General features: G+C 39.5%; 1 protein-coding gene across 1 annotated transcript in view; it reads right to left on the bottom strand.

The window, feature by feature from the left end:
- Positions 1-19,098, bottom strand: part of LOC117334431 (sperm-tail PG-rich repeat-containing protein 2-like) — an 83,472-nt gene that overhangs the window by 10,819 nt on the left and 53,555 nt on the right. Inside the window, exon 11 of the mRNA XM_033894060.1 lies at positions 13,480-13,595. Within this exon, the coding sequence (XP_033749951.1) occupies positions 13,480-13,595 (116 nt within the window). The remainder of the gene's footprint in view (positions 1-13,479; positions 13,596-19,098) is intronic.

Genomic DNA, 19,098 nt, shown 5'->3' with positions numbered 1-19,098 from the left:
CTAAGAAATGGTTAAAGTACACCCTTGAGAATTAGAGAATGAATGAGTGAAATAGAAGAAATGAAAATGGAAAGATTGCCAGAAGAAAAGGTGACCTCCTGTGTGAAGTGACATTTTGTAAGAGGGATGAACCTAGGGCTCCCAACCCTCTCGAATGATGCCGGAGAAATAAAGATAATTTTGTTCCCTCTTTCCCTTTTTTAAAATTTTTTTTTGACAGGTATTTATACACAAGTATATCTTTTCTAATCACGTGTGTAAGATAATGGTAAGAGACCAGAATGACTAAAGAACCAATCACATATGGCATACTGGAGGGATACTAAAGGGCAGATAACTCTAATTATATCGTGTTTCAGCTACTGCTGTGACACAAACAAGCAATCATGTCCGATCAACCAATATGGTAACAATGGGTCAGTGATGTGTGACTGTTCGGACACTCTAAGTGATATTGATACGGCCATTACAGACAGATAGGGGGTATCTAATGGCTTCTCTTGCCATCTGCCTCAACATTTGCACAACACAAGAACATCCATGCAACATCATATTTTTGACAGTTTTTTAAATGGATTCAATCTTTTTTCTCTTTAAAAAACAGGTGAAACAGCTGAAAGCTGCAGAATTTCCCTGTGATATATCTCTCATTTTGAAATATTTTCTAATGCCAGAGTTGTTTATGTCCACACTGGACACATACTGCTGCCTGATATGGTCCAGTGACAATATCTAGGTTCAATAGTTTGTATATCAATAATACATGGAAACATATATGTATAAATTGAACTTCAGGTAAATCTGATAAGATATAATGTGCAGATTCCATACAGATGAATATTTAAACATTCTATCTCCTGGTGTTAAGTGTAGCTAACCCAACTATATAACATTACTGTCCCCACCTTCCACGTGTAATAGCAAACTCCACCATATAACATTACTGTCCCCACCTTCCTGGTGTAATAACTAACCCCACCATATAACATTACTGTCCCCACCATATAACATTACTGTCCCCACCTTCCTGGTGTAATAACTAACTCCACCATATAACATTACTGTCCCCACCATATAACATTACTGTCCCCACCATATAACATTACTGTCCCCACCATATAACATTACTGTCCCCACCATATAACATTACTGTCCCCACCTTCCTGGTGTAATAGCTAACTCCACCATATAACATTACTGTCCCCACCTTCCTGGTGTAATAACTAACCCCACCATATAACATTACTGTCCCCACCTTCCTGGTGTAATAGCTAACTCCACCATATAACATTACTGTCCCCACCTTCCTGGTGTAATAACTAACCCCACCATATAACATTACTGTCCCCACCATATAACATTACTGTCCCCACCTTCCTGGTGTAATAACTAACTCCACCATATAACATTACTGTCCCCACCATATAACATTACTGTCCCCACCTTCCTGGTGTAATAACTAACTCCACCATATAACATTACTGTCCCCACCTTCCTGGTGTAATAGCTAACTCCACCATATAACATTACTGTCCCCACCATATAACATTACTGTCCCCACCATATAACATTACTGTCCCCACCATATAACATTACTGTCCCCACCTTCCTGGTGTAATAGCTAACTCCACCATATAACATTACTGTCCCCACCATATAACATTACTGTCCCCACCATATAACATTACTGTCCCCACCATATAACATTACTGTCCCCACCTTCCTGGTGTAATAGCTAACTCCACCATATAACATTACTGTCCCCACCATATAACATTACTGTCCCCACCATATAACATTACTGTCCCCACAATATAACATTACTGTCCCCACCTTCCTGGTGTAATAACTAACTCCACCATATAACATTACTGTCCCCACCTTCCTGGTGTAATAACTAACTCCACCATATAACATTACTGTCCCCACCATATAACATTACTGTCCCCACCTTCCTGGTGTAATAGCTAACTCCACCATATAACATTACTGTCCCCACCATATAACATTACTGTCCCCACCATATAACATTACTGTCCCCACCTTCCTGGTGTAATAACTAACCCCACCATATAACATTACTGTTCCCACCATATAACATTACTGTCCCCACCATATAACATTACTGTCCCCACCATGTAACATTACTGTCCCCACCTTCCTGGTGTAATAGCTAACCCCACCATATAACATTACTGTCCCCACCATATATCATTACTGTCCCCACCTTCCTGGTGTAATAACTAACTCCACCATATAACAGTACTGTCCCCACCTTCCTGGTGTAATAGCTAACTCCACCATATAACATTACTGTCCCCACCATATAACATTACTGTCCCCACCATATAACATTACTGTCCCCACCTTCCTGGTGTAATAGCTAACCCCACCATATAACATTACTGTCCCCACCTTCCTGATGTAATAGCTAACCCCACCATATAACATTACTGTCCCCACCATATAACATTACTGTCCCCACCATATAACATTACTGTCCCCACCATATAACATTACTGTCCCCACCTTCCTGGTGTAATAACTAACTCCACCATATAACATTACTGTCCCCACCTTCCTGGTGTAATAGCTAACCCCACCATATAACATTACTGTCCCCACCATATAACATTACTGTCCCCACCATATAACATTACTGTCCCCACCATATAACATTACTGTCCCCACCTTCCTGGTGTAATAACTAACTCCACCATATAACATTACTGTCCCCACCTTCCTTGTGTAATAACTAACCCCACCATATAACATTACTGTCCCCACCATATAACATTACTGTCCCCACCTTCCTGGTGTAATAGCTAACTCCACCATATAACATTACTGTCCCCACCTTCCTGGTGTAATAGCTAACTCCACCATATAACATTACTGTCCCCACCATATAACATTACTGTCCCCACCATATAACATTACTGTCCCCACCTTCCTGGTGTAATAGCTAACTCCACCATATAACATTACTGTCCCCACCTTCCTGGTGTAATAGCTAACTCCACCATATAACATTACTGTCCCCACCTTCCTGGTGTAATAGCTAACTCCACCATATAACATTACTGTCCCCACCATATAACATTACTGTCCCCACCATATAACATTACTGTCCCCACCTTCCTGGTGTAATAGCTAACTCCACCATATAACATTACTGTCCCCACCTTCCTGGTGTAATAACTAACTCCACCATATAACATTACTGTCCCCACCTTCCTGGTGTAATAACTAACTCCACCATATAACATTACTGTCCCCACCTTCCTGGTGTAATAACTAACTCCACCATATAACATTACTGTCCCCACCATATAACATTACTGTCCCCACCTTCCTGGTGTAATAGCTAACTCCACCATATAACACTACTGTCCCCACCTTCCTGGTGTAATAGCTAACTCCACCATATAACATTACTGTCCCCACCATATAACATTACTGTCCCCACCTTCCTGGTGTAATAACTAACCCCACCATATAACATTACTGTCCCCACCTTCCTGGTGTAATAACTAACCCCACCATATAACACTACTGTCCCCACCTTCCTGGTGTAATAGCTAACCTCACTCTCCTGGTGTAATAGCTAACCTCACCTTCCTGGCATAATAGCTAACCTCATCTTCCTGGTGTAATAACTAACCTCACCTTGCTGGTGCTATAACTAACCTCACCTTCCTGGCATAATAGCTAACCTCACCTTCCTGGTGTAATAACTAACCTCACCTTGCTGGTGTAATAACTAACCTCACCTTCCTGGCATAATAGCTAACCTCACCTTGCTGGTGTAATAACTAACCTCACCTTGCTGGTGTAATAACTAACCTCACCTTCCTGGCATAATAGCTAACCTCATCTTCCTGGTGTAATAACTAACCTCACCTTGCTGGTGTAATAACTAACCTCACCTTCCTGGCATAATAGCTAACCTCACCTTCCTGGTGTAATAACTAACCTCACCTTCCTGGTGTAATAGCTAACCTCACCTTCCAGGCGTAATAGCTAACCTCACCTTCGTGGCATAATAGCTAGCCTCACCTTCCTGGCGTAATAGCTAGCCTCACCTTCCTGGCGTAATAGCTAACCTCACCTTCCTGGTGTAATAACTAACCTCACCCTCCCCGGTGTAATAGCTAACCTCACCCTCCTGGTGTAATAGCTAACCTCACCTTCCTGGTGTAATAACTAACCTCACCTTCCTGGTGTAATAGCTAACCTCACCTTCCTGGTGTAATAACTAACCCTTTCCTGGCATAATAGCTAACCTCACCTTCCTCGTGTAATAACTAACCTCACCCTCCCCGGTGTAATAGCTACCCTCACCTTCCTGGTGTAATAGCTAACCTCACCTTCCTGGTGTAATAGCTAACCTCACCTTCCTGGTGTAGTAACTAACCTCACCTTCCTGGTGTAATAACTAACCTCACCTTTCTTGTGTAATAACTAACCTCACCTTCCTAGTGTAATAACTAGCATCACTTTCCTGATGTAATAACTAACCTCACCTTCCAGGTGTAATAACTAACCTCACCTTCCTGGTGTAATAGCTAACCTCACCTTCCTGGTGTAATAGCTAACCTCACCTTCCTGGTGTAATAACTAACCTCACCTTTCTGGTATAATAACTAACCTCACTCTCCTGGTGTAATAACTAACCTCACCTTCCTGGTGTAATAGCTAACCTCACCTTCCTGGTGTAATAACTAATCTCACCTTCCTGGTGTAATAACTAACCTCACCTTCCTGGTGTAATAACTAACCTCACCTTCCTGGTGTAATAGCTAACCTCACCTTCCTGGCATAATAGCTAACCTCACTTTCCTGGTGTAATAGCTGACCTCACCTCCCTGGTGTAATAGCTAGCCTCACCTTCCTGGTGTAATAGCTAACCTCACCTCCCTGGTGTAATAACTAACCTCACCTTCCTGGTGTAATAACTAATCTCACCTTCTTGGTGTAATAACTAACCTCACCTTCCTGGTGTAATAGCTAACCTCACCTTCCTGGTGTAATAACTAATCTCACCTTCTTGGTGTAATAACTAACCTCACCTTCCTGGTGTAATAACTAATCTCACCTTCCTGGTGTAATAACTAACCTCACCTTCCCGGTGTAATAACTAATCTCACCTTCCTTGTGTAATAGCTAACCTCACCTTCCTGGTGTAATAGCTAACCTCACCTTCCTGGTGTAATAGCTAACCTCACCTTCCTGGTTTGATAGCTAACCTCACCTTCCTGGTGTAATAACTAACCTCACCTTGCTGGTGTTATAACTAACCTCACCTTCCTGGCATAATAGCTAACCTCACCTTCCTGGTGTAATAACTAACCTCACCTTGCTGGTGTAATAACTAACCTCACCTTCCTGGCATAATAGCTAACCTCACCTTGCTGGTGTAATAACTAACCTCACCCTCCCCGGTGTAATAGCTAACCTCACCCTCCTGGTGTAATAGCTAACCTCACCTTCCTGGTGTAATAACTAATCTCACCTTCCTGGTGTAATAACTAACCTCACCTTCCTGGTGTAATAGCTAACCTCACCTTCCTGGCATAATAGCTAACCTCACTTTCCTGGTGTAATAGCTGACCTCACCTCCCTGGTGTAATAGCTAGCCTCACCTTCCTGGTGTAATAGCTAACCTCACCTCCCTGGTGTAATAACTAACCTCACCTTCCTGGTGTAATAACTAATCTCACCTTCTTGGTGTAATAACTAACCTCACCTTCCTGGTGTAATAGCTAACCTCACCTTCCTGGTGTAATAACTAATCTCACCTTCTTGGTGTAATAACTAACCTCACCTTCCTGGTGTAATAACTAATCTCACCTTCCTGGTGTAATAACTAACCTCACCTTCCTTGTGTAATAGCTAACCTCACCTTCCCGGTGTAATAACTAATCTCACCTTCCTTGTGTAATAGCTAACCTCACCTTCCTGGTGTAATAGCTAACCTCACCTTCCTGGTGTAATAGCTAACCTCACCTTCCTGGTTTGATAGCTAACCTCACCTTCCTGGTGTAATAACTAACCTCACCTTGCTGGTGTTATAACTAACCTCACCTTCCTGGCATAATAGCTAACCTCACCTTCCTGGTGTAATAACTAACCTCACCTTGCTGGTGTAATAACTAACCTCACCTTCCTGGCATAATAGCTAACCTCACCTTGCTGGTGTAATAACTAACCTCACCCTCCCCGGTGTAATAGCTAACCTCACCCTCCTGGTGTAATAGCTAACCTCACCTTCCTGGTGTAATAACTAACCTCACCTTCCTGGTGTAATAGCTAACCTCACCTTCCTGGTGTAATAACTAACCCTTTCCTGGCATAATAGCTAACCTCACCTTCCTCGTGTAATAACTAACCTCACCCTCCCCGGTGTAATAGCTACCCTCACCTTCCTGGTGTAATAGCTAACCTCACCTTCCTGGTGTAATAGCTAACCTCACCTTCCTGGTGTAGTAACTAACCTCACCTTCCTGGTGTAATAACTAACCTCACCTTTCTTGTGTAATAACTAACCTCACCTTCCTAGTGTAATAACTAGCATCACTTTCCTGATGTAATAACTAACCTCACCTTCCAGGTGTAATAACTAACCTCACCTTCCTGGTGTAATAGCTAACCTCACCTTCCTGGTGTAATAGCTAACCTCACCTTCCTGGTGTAATAGCTAACCTCACCTTCCTGGTTTGATAGCTAACCTCACCTTCCTGGTGTAATAACTAACCTCACCTTGCTGGTGTTATAACTAACCTCACCTTCCTGGCATAATAGCTAACCTCACCTTCCTGGTGTAATAACTAACCTCACCTTGCTGGTGTAATAACTAACCTCACCTTCCTGGCATAATAGCTAACCTCACCTTGCTGGTGTAATAACTAACCTCACCCTCCCCGGTGTAATAGCTAACCTCACCCTCCTGGTGTAATAGCTAACCTCACCTTCCTGGTGTAATAACTAACCTCACCTTCCTGGTGTAATAGCTAACCTCACCTTCCTGGTGTAATAACTAACCCTTTCCTGGCATAATAGCTAACCTCACCTTCCTCGTGTAATAACTAACCTCACCCTCCCCGGTGTAATAGCTACCCTCACCTTCCTGGTGTAATAGCTAACCTCACCTTCCTGGTGTAATAGCTAACCTCACCTTCCTGGTGTAGTAACTAACCTCACCTTCCTGGTGTAATAACTAACCTCACCTTTCTTGTGTAATAACTAACCTCACCTTCCTAGTGTAATAACTAGCATCACTTTCCTGATGTAATAACTAACCTCACCTTCCAGGTGTAATAACTAACCTCACCTTCCTGGTGTAATAGCTAACCTCACCTTCCTGGTGTAATAGCTAACCTCACCTTCCTGGTGTAATAACTAACCTCACCTTTCTGGTATAATAACTAACCTCACTCTCCTGGTGTAATAACTAACCTCACCTTCCTTGTGTAATAGCTAACCTCACCTTCCTGGTGTAATAACTAATCTCACCTTCCTGGTGTAATAACTAATCTCACCTTCCTGGTGTAATAACTAACCTCACCTTCCTGGTGTAATAGCTAACCTCACCTTCCTGGCATAATAGCTAACCTCACTTTCCTGGTGTAATAGCTGACCTCACCTCCCTGGTGTAATAGCTAGCCTCACCTTCCTGGTGTAATAGCTAACCTCACCTCCCTGGTGTAATAACTAACCTCACCTTCCTGGTGTAATAACTAATCTCACCTTCTTGGTGTAATAACTAACCTCACCTTCCTGGTGTAATAGCTAACCTCACCTTCCTGGTGTAATAACTAATCTCACCTTCTTGGTGTAATAACTAACCTCACCTTCCTGGTGTAATAACTAATCTCACCTTCCTGGTGTAATAACTAACCTCACCTTCCTTGTGTAATAGCTAACCTCACCTTCCCGGTGTAATAACTAATCTCACCTTCCTTGTGTAATAGCTAACCTCACCTTCCTGGTGTAATAGCTAACCTCACCTTCCTGGTGTAATAGCTAATCTCACCTTCCTGGTTTGATAGCTAACCTCACCTTCCTGGTGTAATAACTAACCTCACCTTGCTGGTGTTATAACTAACCTCACCTTCCTGGCATAATAGCTAACCTCACCTTCCTGGTGTAATAACTAACCTCACCTTGCTGGTGTAATAACTAACCTCACCTTCCTGGCATAATAGCTAACCTCACCTTGCTGGTGTAATAACTAACCTCACCTTGCTGGTGTAATAACTAACCTCACCTTCCTGGCATAATAGCTAACCTCATCTTCCTGGTGTAATAACTAACCTCACCTTGCTGGTGTAATAGCTAACCTCACCTTCCTGGCATAATAGCTAACCTCACCTTCCTGGTGTAATAACTAACCTCACCTTCCTGGTGTAATAGCTAACCTCACCTTCCAGGCGTAATAGCTAACCTCACCTTCCTGGCGTAATAGCTAGCCTCACCTTCCTGGCGTAATAGCTAACCTCACCTTCCTGGTGTAATAACTAACCTCACCCTCCCCGGTGTAATAGCTAACCTCACCCTCCTGGTGTAATAGCTAACCTCACCTTCCTGGTGTAATAACTAACCTCACCTTCCTGGTGTAATAGCTAACCTCACCTTCCTGGTGTAATAACTAACCCTTTCCTGGCATAATAGCTAACCTCACCTTCCTCGTGTAATAACTAACCTCACCCTCCCCGGTGTAATAGCTACCCTCACCTTCCTGGTGTAATAGCTAACCTCACCTTCCTGGTGTAATAGCTAACCTCACCTTCCTGGTGTAGTAACTAACCTCACCTTCCTGGTGTAATAACTAACCTCACCTTTCTTGTGTAATAACTAACCTCACCTTCCTAGTGTAATAACTAGCATCACTTTCCTGATGTAATAACTAACCTCACCTTCCAGGTGTAATAACTAACCTCACCTTCCTGGTGTAATAGCTAACCTCACCTTCCTGGTGTAATAGCTAACCTCACCTTCCTGGTGTAATAACTAACCTCACCTTCCTGGTATAATAACTAACCTCACTCTCCTGGTGTAATAACTAACCTCACCTTCCTGGTGTAATAGCTAACCTCACCTTCCTGGTGTAATAACTAATCTCACCTTCCTGGTGTAATAACTAATCTCACCTTCCTGGTGTAATAACTAACCTCACCTTCCTGGTGTAATAGCTAACCTCACCTTCCTGGCATAATAGCTAACCTCACTTTCCTGGTGTAATAGCTGACCTCACCTCCCTGGTGTAATAGCTAGCCTCACCTTCCTGGTGTAATAGCTAACCTCACCTCCCTGGTGTAATAACTAACCTCACCTTCCTGGTGTAATAACTAATCTCACCTTCTTGGTGTAATAACTAACCTCACCTTCCTGGTGTAATAGCTAACCTCACCTTCCTGGTGTAATAACTAATCTCACCTTCTTGGTGTAATAACTAACCTCACCTTCCTGGTGTAATAACTAATCTCACCTTCCTGGTGTAATAACTAACCTCACCTTCCTTGTGTAATAGCTAACCTCACCATCCTTGTGTAATAGCTAACCTCACCTTCCCGGTGTAATAACTAATCTCACCTTCCTGGTGTAATAGCTAACCTCACCTTCCTGGTTTGATAGCTAACCTCACCTTCCTGGTGTAATAGCTAACCTCACCTTCCTGGTGTAATAACTAACCTCACCTTCCTGGTGTAATAGCTAACCTCACCTTACTGGTGTAATAACTAATCTCACCTTCATGGTTTGATAGCTAATCTCACCCTCCTGGTGTAATAGCTAACCTCACCTTCCTGGTGTAATAGCTAACCTCACCCTCCCCGGTGTAATAACTAACCTCACCTTCCTGGTGTAATAGCTAACCTCACCCTCCTTGTGTAATAGCTAACCTCACCTTCCCGGTGTAATAGATAACTCCACCATATAACATACCATTGCCCCTTCCACATCTATTGTAAAGGACAACTAAGGTCAGAAGGTCCGAGGTGACATGTGGCTGGTGCAGTATATCATCTGTCTGTGGTCAGTAGTGGACAGCCCCTAGTCCCCTATTGACCCCCTGCCACATATCCCAGCTTGCTACAATGGCACTTTGGCAACAATGGCAGGACATTACTGTTTATAGTGATGCTCATAAAAATGATGTTACCAAGAAATGAAGAAACAATCGCAGCAAGCTGTCCAACATCAATACGATTATCTTTTGTGGCCCTTTTTCCTCAGCCGGTTGTCGTAAATTACAGGAAGGATTATGGGTATTGTGAGATACAATGTTTTAACTGGTATTAGAGTCTGGCTGCCACTTTGGATTTATTCTGATTTATTTAGCCCCAGCTTAGCAAATAGATAAGGCAGCATTATCATATAGCTACCTTTGTTGAGTGAATCTCCACTGGCAAAACTCTTCCCGACCTAATTCATAAAATGGTATTCAATCCTTAGGTTAAATATTTATAGAACTTGTGCATTCATCTTAATTTGATAATAATTCAAAAGATAAGGTCAGACTAATTGATTTGATATCGTTTTAAAGGTTGGTTTATATAGAAATCTCGATCCCACCTCATCATTGTCCAGCTAGTAATTAGACTCAAGGAAGCCACTCATAGTTTAGCATTGGTATCTTTAGAATTTAGAAATGTCGGCCATGTTTTTACAAAAATAGCAGAAAAAACACCAAAATGCTAAAAATGCCAACTGCAATAAATCTAGAAGGGCAATAAAATTGTAAGAAGAGCGAGCAGAAGTTTCAGGGTTACATTTTCATTTTTTTTTCTGTTCTGGTGTCTGTGAGAGTTCTGGGGTTAAGGTCTTGACAGAAAACAAATCATAATAGCTTTCTACAGTGTGTTTTTAAAATGTTTTCTCTATCCAGTGGGCAGAATACTCTTACTTTCATCAGTTTCTCATAAATCACTGATATACAGGCAAATTTATTACCTAAACAAGATAATCTCTATGGAAAGGACTTATCAACTGGCAGGACTCTCCACCAATAAAACTCTAATTGGTAACAAGCTGTAAAGACAATTTGTTCCATTCTTTGATGCCTTGGTGAACACAGGTAAACACCATCTGTCAGAAATCTATAGCATTGACAGCAAACTGATAACAGGGCTCAAAGTTATCTCTCATTACTGAATTATAAAAGAAATGTTTCCACGGATACAATTATGGGAATTTACGTTTTAGCATCTGCAACAATTACTTTATATCGGGACATTTTAACCAATAAATGAAACTAATTTAGTTATAATGATGATATGAATACATTTGAACCCATAAACATGAACATATTTAGGTTATAAAAATCATATTTGAATATCTAAAGCTATAAATGAACCTTATATAGTTATAATGGTGCTATTAATACATTTAAACCCATAAACAAACCTTATTTAATTAAAGGATTGTATAAGGATATTTTAACCCATTAAACAATCTGATTTAATTGATAATAAAGAATTCAATTATTGCAATTTTGCACAATTCTAATTATCGATTTGCATAATTTCTTAAAAAAAACTTAAATCAAATACCACTATTCATAATTACCTTAACTCTTCTGTAAAATCACTTAATATGATCTAATTGATTAAACACAGAAAACTGATTAACAGAAATAAAAAGGTAGAGCCAATTATATAGAAGTGAGTTAATCAGATCAGACCAAACAACAGAGAAACTTCCTACCTAGTATTGTAGATCAATACTTAATTACTAAGAATCGGCCAAACTCGTTATTAATCATTAATGAACAAACATGGACAGGCTCTACGTGAGTCTGACTCTCTGCCGTGGGCAGTGCTCTAGGGTAATTTCAATGTCACTATCTCTGTAATTTGCGTGAAATGGACATGGGCTCTGGGGAACAGCAATTGTCATGGAACATATAATTTCTAAGCAGTAGGCAACACTTGAGTATACACTTCTTAATTTCTTCTGCCAAACACTTGGAATTTTTTGCACAGAATTAAATGCTTTTTCTTGCCAACAGCTGTTTTCGATGACCAACAGGAGAAATAAGTGACCACATCAAGATAAATATTGACTTTGGGAATGGGCAGTTCTTGGCAGCTGGGATGACATTTGGGGTACCAGAGACAGTACTTTGGTCCTCAAGTCTTGGCTGATATCATTCAACCCTACAATGAAGTCCTCAGTAACTCTTCTTTGAGTGACAGCCGGATGGAACGTAAATTGTGCTTTTTCCGTTAGTGATTACAATCTGTGAGTTTTCTGTCTGTCACAATGAATGAAAACAAACTGTTGGTTGTTCTCTTGGTACAACAAGTAGAAAAAAAACTCAACAGGCCAAACCCAAACAACAGTTTTCATGTTTTTGAATGTTTTTTTGCACATGAAGTGTATGTTGCGACTTTTAACCTGTGTTATGTTGACACTAAACATTCCGGCATATCTAAGCCCATATGTTAGGCTCTTACATTATATAAAACAAATTTGCCAGATATTTGTGCCCTAGCAATCTGTACAAATGCATTTCATTGGGCTGTCTGCATGTCAGTATGTCAAAAATTTTTGTCATGTTTCAGTAAAAATAATTTTTTTCTTGAACTGCATCAGCGTGAGGAAACAATCTGTTATAAAAACATATCATTTAGACTTGTCTGTGTGTGCAGCTCCCAAAGGGCCAGGCATTCAGACTATTTCATTTGTTGAGTTTCAATTTCCCCGTAGTTTGGTAGCTGACACAAAGAGGATTCTGTGAAATATCTGTCTGATTTACAATGTTACATTCCCCATTCTTCATGTCTCCACTCCTGATTGGATTAGGTATCTCCCCCCTCCCCCCTCAATGGGACTTCCCAATGATCCTTTCAATAATTAATGCTGACAAAAAAGCAAACAAATCAAGATTTTTCTAAGAAAAAAATGTCACATATTTCTCCAATTCAAGAAGAATTCTTTCAGAGTTCTAGCAACTTCCAAGAAATCCATTAAATTTTCCAATGACAATTTTTATTTGTGTTGACAAGTATTGCAATTTAAGGTATTAGCCATTGTTTCAATTGTGAATGCCTGGCACACAACAGGAAACATTCACACTACTGAATAGAAGCTGTTCTTTCTTTTGTGCTTTTGTTAAATTTCTTTAGGGTCAATTTCTTGATAATTTTTTCCTGAATTGCTATATTTCAAAGCACAAAGAAATAAACTATTTTGTACTTTTCACACAATATCATACCAAAACCTTGTGATGAAGGAAACTTTGGAAGTTGTAGGTGAAAAATTACAAGATACATGTATGTATACCGATGAGAATGTGATATATGGTCAATTGAGGAATTGATTGAAGGGATACAAAGTAAAGTTACTAAATCATCTTTAAAATCGTCATTTAAGAAACATAGAATTTTTTTGTGAAAATACTTTCCCTGAGCCACCCATTCACTAGAATGCCCACCTTTCTGTAATGACCTGCCTGATTATGAAAACTGTACCCACCTCGTAAGACCCAGGACCTGGGCCCTCGGCCTTGATCTCCTTGAATCTCTTGTCTTTGGTCACCATCAGGCCACCTTTCTTATTGATAGCATCGTTATGTTGGTACGCTCCCGGACCTGTAGAAATAAAAAAACACTGGTGTTAGAACTTGTTAGGATACTCTTTAGGATGGAGTGGATCACCAATACTAGGCTGGTCCTGATGTTAGGACACACAGCAAGTCTAATCTAGGTGTGACATGTTGAAATGATCACCTGTATGACCATCTTATAATGTGACCAGTCTTTAGTAATCTCCTGTACTATCTGACTCCCTGTCTTAAGTGACCAGTCAAAGTAATCACCTGTACTATCTGACTCCCTGTCTTGTGTGACCAGTCTATATTATTCACCTGTATTATCTGACTCCCTGTCCTAAGTGACCAGTCTATAGTAATCACCTGTACTATCTGACTCCCTGTCCTAAGTGACCAGTCTATAGTAATCACCTGTACTATCTGACTCTCTGTCCTAAGTGACCAGTCTATAGTAATCACCTGTACTATCTGACTCCCTGTCCTAAGTGACCAGTCTATAGTAATCACCTGTACTATCTGACTCCCTGTCCTAAGTGACCAGTCTATAGTAATCACCTGTACTATCTGACTCTCTGTCTTAAGTTATCAGTCTAAGTAATCACCTGTACTATCTGACTCCCTGTCTTGTGTGACCAGTCTATAGTATTCACCTGTACTATCTGACTCCCTGTCCTAAGTGAACAGTCTATAGTAATCACCTGTACTATCTGACTCCCTGTCCTCAGTGACCAGTCTATAGTAATCACCTGTACTATCTGACTCCCTGTCTTTAGTGACCAGTCTATAGTAATCACCTGTACTATCTGACTCCCTGTCCTAAGTGACCAGTCTATAGTAATCACCTGTATTATCTGACTCCCTGTCCTAAGTGACCAGTCTATAGTAATCACCTGTATTATCTGACTCCCTGTCCTAAGTGAACAGTCTATAGTAATCACCTGTACTATCTGACTCCCTGTCTTTAGTGACCAGTCTATAGTAATCACCTGTACTATCTGACTCCCTGTCCTAAGTGACCAGTCTATAGTAATCACCTGTATTATCTGACTCCCTGTCCTAAGTGACCAGTCTATAGTAATCACCTGTATTATCTGACTCCCTGTCCTAAGTGACCAGTCTATAGTAATCACCTGTACTATCTGACTCCCTGACTTATGTGACCAGTCTAAGTAATCACCTGTACTATCTGACTCCCTGTCTAAAGTGACCAGTCTATAGTAATCACCTGTACTATCTGACTCCCTGTCCTATGTGACCAGTCTATAGTAATCACCTGTACTATCTGACTCCCTGTCTTATGTGACCAGTTTTTATAGATAATTGACCCCTGTCTTATGTGACCAGTTTTTATAGATAACTGACCCCTGTCTTATATGTGACCAGTTTTTATAGATAACTGACCCCTGTCTTATGTGACCAGTTTTTATAGATAACTGACCCCTGTCTTATGTGACCAGTTTTTATAGATAACTGACCCCTGTCTTATGTGACCAGTTTTTATAGATAACTGACCCCTGTCTTATGTGACCAGTTTTTATAGATAACTGACCCCTGTCTTATGTGACCAGTTTTTATAGATAACTGACCCCTTGTCTTATGTGACCAGTTTTTATAGATAACTGACCCCTGTCTTATGTGACCAGTTTTTATAGATAACTGACCCCTGTCTTATGTGACCAGTTTTTATAGATAACTGACCCTTGTCTTATGTGACCAGTTTTTATAGATAACTGACCCCTGTCTTATGTGACCAGTTTTTATAGATTTTATATGAATCATCTGGGAAGTCCTTAGAAATGACCATGATTTGCTATAAGATGTTGTGAATTTCCTATTCCTCAAACTTTCACTTTATGTCATGAAAGTCAACTTAGGCCATTATACAGGCGTTCTTGTAATGTTTGAAGTCTGGCATTTAAGTCACTATGAACACAATAACACACTGTTACCCATAAATCACTCACGGAAATAACCATTCATTATAGTGGGACCATTAAAACAGGCATTGCTAAAAAACTGGAAATACAGCATGTCATCTTCAATGCAGTTTATGTTGTATAACCATTTATATTGCTTTTTTTTTACTGAATAATCAGATGGTTTTAATTTTCAAGTGTTCAAATTTGATTGATGAAATGCTCCCATTTCCTCTGTGGCAATACATTAGCTTTCAGCACTAGCATCAGTCAATTTTACCGTGGAAACACCAGTGATGAAATTTCACAGAAAATTAACAAGACCACTGGTGACTTCAAAATTCGTCTCGTTATATGTTACTGTTTTTATTGTGCAATAATGTTGCTTTCTTTTGTAGAAATATGATGAAAAGCAGACTTTCCTGGCAGTGCCTCTGCCATGTTTGGTGTACACAACACTGTGTGTGACAAGGCGATGCTCAAAGACACGACCGAAGCTAGCCAACTATTTTAAGAACCCCACTGAAAAAAAACGTGACCAATAAATACATCATATTATGTCAAGTTGTAATTTATGCGTATTCTGTAATCTGTTACGCAGCAGGTAGAGCTATATATAAGGAAACTGTTTGCCAAAGCACCGTTACAAAGTGCTCACCAAATTGGAAGTGACTAGCTCGACTATCGAGAGGTTTTTCTGTGTAATATCAGCACCAAGCATCGTGTGTCGGGTCGTATGTAAAATGTGTCCTTGCCCGACTATATGATAGACAGAGAAAATCAACTAATAGAGGCTTTCTCCCCCAGGTCTAAGTACATGGTTCGCTTCACACGCTATTGACTCTGACACCTACAATATGTTACCGAATCAAGCTTGTCCATTTTCGAACATGTCCACTTAACTTACCTAATGCATCTGACCCTCCGAATCTGACAGGGAGGTAGATCATCCCACTGATTCAGGCTTCACATGTATAGGAAGGGGGAATTACTTCAATTACAGTCAATAGGCTTGTTGCTTTTAATTTGGGTACACAAAACATTTTTGTTTTGGTCAATGTTTGGCCAACAACAACCATCTTAAAACATCTGGTTGTGAATATTTAAGATTATTTTAGAAACAAATACAAAAAGGACATTTAAAAAAAAATTTAAAAAAATTTACTAATTGCCATGTGAAATTTTTCAACTTCTGGACCACAGACAGCCAGATGGAAGGTTGGACAAGGCAATGTCAGATGATTACATTATCTGATGCAGACACCTTAATATATAGCTAGTAGAATTGTTTAAAATCTGCCTGAGGCCTACAAAACACATTAAGTACCAAAGAAATATGATACATTTATATTGTATAATCTCTCTCACAGTAGAAGAGGTCAAGTCTAACAGGAAAGAGTCATGAGTCCAGATACAGTTACATCTTATAACACTAATTAAAACCAGTCAGAATTATTACATCGTTGGACAAATTAAAGTCAAAGATGTAAAACCATTCGGAATAATTACATCATTGGAGAAATTAAAGTCAAAGATGTAAAACCAGTCAGAATTATTACATCGTTGGACAAATTAAAGTTAAAGATGTAAAACCATTCGGAATTATTACATCGTTGGACAAATTAAAGTTAAAGATGTAAAACCAATCGGAATTATTACATCGTTGGACAAATTAAAGTCAAAGATGTAAAACCATTCGGAATTATTACATCGTTGGACAAATTAAAGTCAAAGATGTAAAACCATTCGGAATTATTACATCGTTGGACAAATTAAAGTCAAAGATGTAAAACTAATCAGAATTATTACATCGTTGGACAAATTAAAGTCAAAGATGTAAAACTAATCAGAATTATTACATCGTTGGACAAATTAAAGTTAAAGATGTAAAACCATTCGGAATTATTACATTGTTGGACAAATTAAAGTCAAAGACATAAAACAATAAATTAAATTGATGACAAACTTATTTCATTTCCAGAAATTAAGGAGATAAGAAATACTGTTGAATTAAGTGTTTTAAACTGTAACAATAAAAATCGTTGTTTTTTTTTTAAAAAGTTATTTCTATTAGCCCACCATCTAGCTATGATAACCTAACTGGGTTATTTGATTACAGCTCCCTAACTGAATTCCATTACAATATAACTTTGATGACATCAGTATTGTAGTAGGACAGTAATTGAATTTACCAAACATTAATTCCTCTTCTTGGTCCACAGATAACTATAATCTATCTGTAAACTTGCTCAGCATCAGAAAAAATATTTCATTATCGGCCTCAAACTTGTTATCTTGATTAAGTTAGTGTTACGATACATATATACAAACACACCAACTTATTGGGAAACAATTCAATTATTAAAGGTGGTTTCTGGAGAGCCCGAGGAGTGTTCCCGTTGTTACAATGCATCAGAACCATTTTATGGAAATTGGAAAATTGAGGGTTTGTTAAAGTGCTATGATGGGTATAGCCTTCGATTCTGGATCTTGTACAGCGAGTACAATGTAAACTCATCACAAACATCAAAAATCGCCTTCAAAACATTTATATTGAATTCTACTCGCTATTTAGAAATAGAAAGGCCCTGAAAATCATATATACTGGGAGGTATATACATACTATTCTCTTTCCTTGACCACTGCGTGTGATTTTTTGATACTGAACGACAGTTATAGAACAATAAAAATGCCATAATATGTCATATCTCTGATAGAGCCATATATCATAATTTTTTTCCTGTTGATAATTAAGATGTAGACATCAACAAAAACAAGACACATAATTGTTTAAATGTCAAATGTTTTGTTTCAGCTGTCATTTCAAACAGGATACATAAAAGGCAAAGATGAAATTTTACTGAACAGATTTCTTAAACATTTATAGTGACAATTGAAAGACTGGCTATATAGAACACCAATATTTTTATCTAATTTCATATAAAGTGAAATATCGTGTTCTGAGTGGCTCAGCATTAGAAGTTTTTTAGTTTATTATCACTAATCAGTGTAGAATGCCAAGAATTCCTGGAAGAAAAGCCAAGCAGATATGTAGCATTAATCTAATCAAGTCCTGAAATACAACAAAATGATAAAGTTTTATTATAAACAGAGCTGTGTGTATATCACTAGTAAGATAAAACAGTCCGCTAACAAGAACCCACCATTTTATTGCATCAATATCATTTCCAGAGAATGGTGCCGCAAGTTCCCCCGGACAAGGTGGAAAGGGCGAAGCTCTTAGGGACATGAGCCAAGTTTGTTCCGCCATCGTCATGGCAGTAAAAAGCAGGGGCTGATTCTTATAAGATTATTTCATTAGAAGAAATCTTTGGAAAGGTTGAAACAAATTACCATTTCAGGTTACTGTACTGAAGCATTACAAAACAATGTTAGAGTTCATGGCATAGCCATTCCATCTGTTGTTGATGAGAGTAGCCATACTTTACTAGGTTTTTTATCCACTGGACCAAGCAATCTCGGAAACAAACTGACAAGAAATGTATGAAGGGAAATGGTACAAACGACAACATAAATCTCCATTATTTGCCCGATTTTCTGTATTTACACACATTTTATCTGATAGCGGGATATCCTGGTATGTGTCGGGCTTGCCCATCTGAATAC

The sequence above is a fragment of the Pecten maximus genome, chromosome 1 (assembly GCF_902652985.1).
Source record: "Pecten maximus chromosome 1, xPecMax1.1, whole genome shotgun sequence".
In the NCBI taxonomy this organism is placed as follows: domain Eukaryota; kingdom Metazoa; phylum Mollusca; class Bivalvia; order Pectinida; family Pectinidae; genus Pecten; species Pecten maximus.
Note: the sequence above shows the minus strand (reverse complement) of the source record. Positions and strands in the feature narration are given on the sequence as shown.